The 1,637-nt window shown below is 39.8% G+C and overlaps 1 protein-coding gene across 1 annotated transcript in view; it reads left to right on the top strand.

Annotated features, from left to right (window-relative positions):
- Positions 1 to 1,137, top strand: part of LOC122245313 (uncharacterized) — a 1,454-nt gene extending 317 nt beyond the window's left edge. The window contains exons 2-3 of the mRNA XM_043003251.2: positions 348 to 378; positions 536 to 1,137. Of these exons, the coding sequence (XP_042859185.2) occupies positions 348 to 378; positions 536 to 972 (468 nt within the window). The 3' untranslated portion in view covers positions 973 to 1,137. The remainder of the gene's footprint in view (positions 1 to 347; positions 379 to 535) is intronic.
- The last annotated feature ends 500 nt before the right edge of the window (positions 1,138 to 1,637 follow it).

The following is a 1,637-nucleotide window of genomic DNA, read 5'->3' as shown; positions in this document are numbered from 1 at the left end:
AACTGAATACTACATTTTCTTCGTTACGAATGCGGTAGCAATGAAAGCAGGAAAATAAACAATAAGATTGATAGCTTCTTGACAAACGATACAGAGACAACTTCGAGTCTCTGTGAATCTCTCTCTCGCACAGGGAGTTTTGAAGCAGTGTGTATGTATAGCGGAATCCCGAGTTACACAAGGGAAATTCAGAAAGGAAGCATACAGCATTCTCATGGAACTTAAATTCAATGTGTTAGCTTACATCAGCTGACAGTATGATGTTTGCCTAGATTGCGTTTTAGTATAAGCCAATAGATACTGTTAGCATAAGGCAACATATAAAGTGAGCGTTTTTTCTTTCTCAGGACTTCGAGAATGAGGCGGAGAGAGCTGAAGGTATCTGGTCTGCGTTCACGTGTTCCACTTCCAATCAAGATTCGACGATTCGAAGACTAATTCTAGTTCGCCAATATGTAGATATATGTCACCATCAATTATATTTCTCTGTTGCTCTATCCACTGATGTATTTAAGAGTAATGTTAATTCTTCCAGGTGTGGATGAGCCCCTCTACCCCGCCGAGAGGAAGGGCTCGAACAAGTGCGACAAGACCCCGAAGAAGTGCAGCGACAAGAACGGCATGTGCATCCGCCGGAAGCAGTCCTGCGCCGGCAACACGGACGATTCGGACTGCAAAGGCAAGGACCAGACTTGCTGCATGAAGCACGAGTGCAGCAGCACCCCGAGGGAGTGTGAAAAAGACAACGGCATTTGCATCAACAGGATGGACAGCTGTGCTGGCAAGACGCAGAAGAACCTCTGCGAAAATGAGCACTGCACTTGCTGCAAGAAGGACGAGTGCGGCAAAACGTCAGACAAGTGCTCGAGCAAGAGAGGCAAATGCATCAACATCATGGACTACTGCGACGGCAAGACGGACAGCAAGCTCTGCGACGGCAAGAACTGCACGTGCTGCTACTCTTCCAAATAAGGCAGTCTCTTCCGGTGATGCTAAAAGATCAAGTTATTAGGATCATTTTCCAATAATCATGTTTGCACTTCTTGCATCCGTGATTTGTGAGTATCCACTTTAATAGTTTCATTATATATGTATCTTTTTGTCTGCACACTTTTCTGAATAAAGAATGCAGCACGATTTTACCATCATTTCATCCTCTGCTTTACTACTATCATACTAAGTATACAAATAGAAACATACAATCACACACATATAATCACACACACAGACACACACGCACAGACACACACACACGCACAGACACACACTCAAGCACACACAAACACACACACACGTGCACACACACATACACACACACATATAATACAAAAATACATATACATATACATATATATATATATATGTACATATATATATATAAATATATATGTATATATATGTATATATATACGTATATATACATATATATATATATATATGTATATATATATATATATATATGTACATATATATATATATATAAATATATATGTATATAAATGTATATATATACGTATATATACATATATATATATATACATATATATATATAGTAGTATTGGTCAGAGTTTTACGCCGGATGCCCATCCTGACGCAACCCTCCCCATTTATCCGGGCTTGGGACCGGCACCAAGTTG

Source organism: Penaeus japonicus, unplaced genomic scaffold (genome assembly GCF_977035675.1).
Source record: "Penaeus japonicus unplaced genomic scaffold, GWHDUDI00000001_assembly GWHDUDI00000030, whole genome shotgun sequence".
Lineage (NCBI taxonomy): Eukaryota > Metazoa > Arthropoda > Malacostraca > Decapoda > Penaeidae > Penaeus > Penaeus japonicus.
This window is presented reverse-complemented; position numbering and strand designations above follow the sequence as displayed.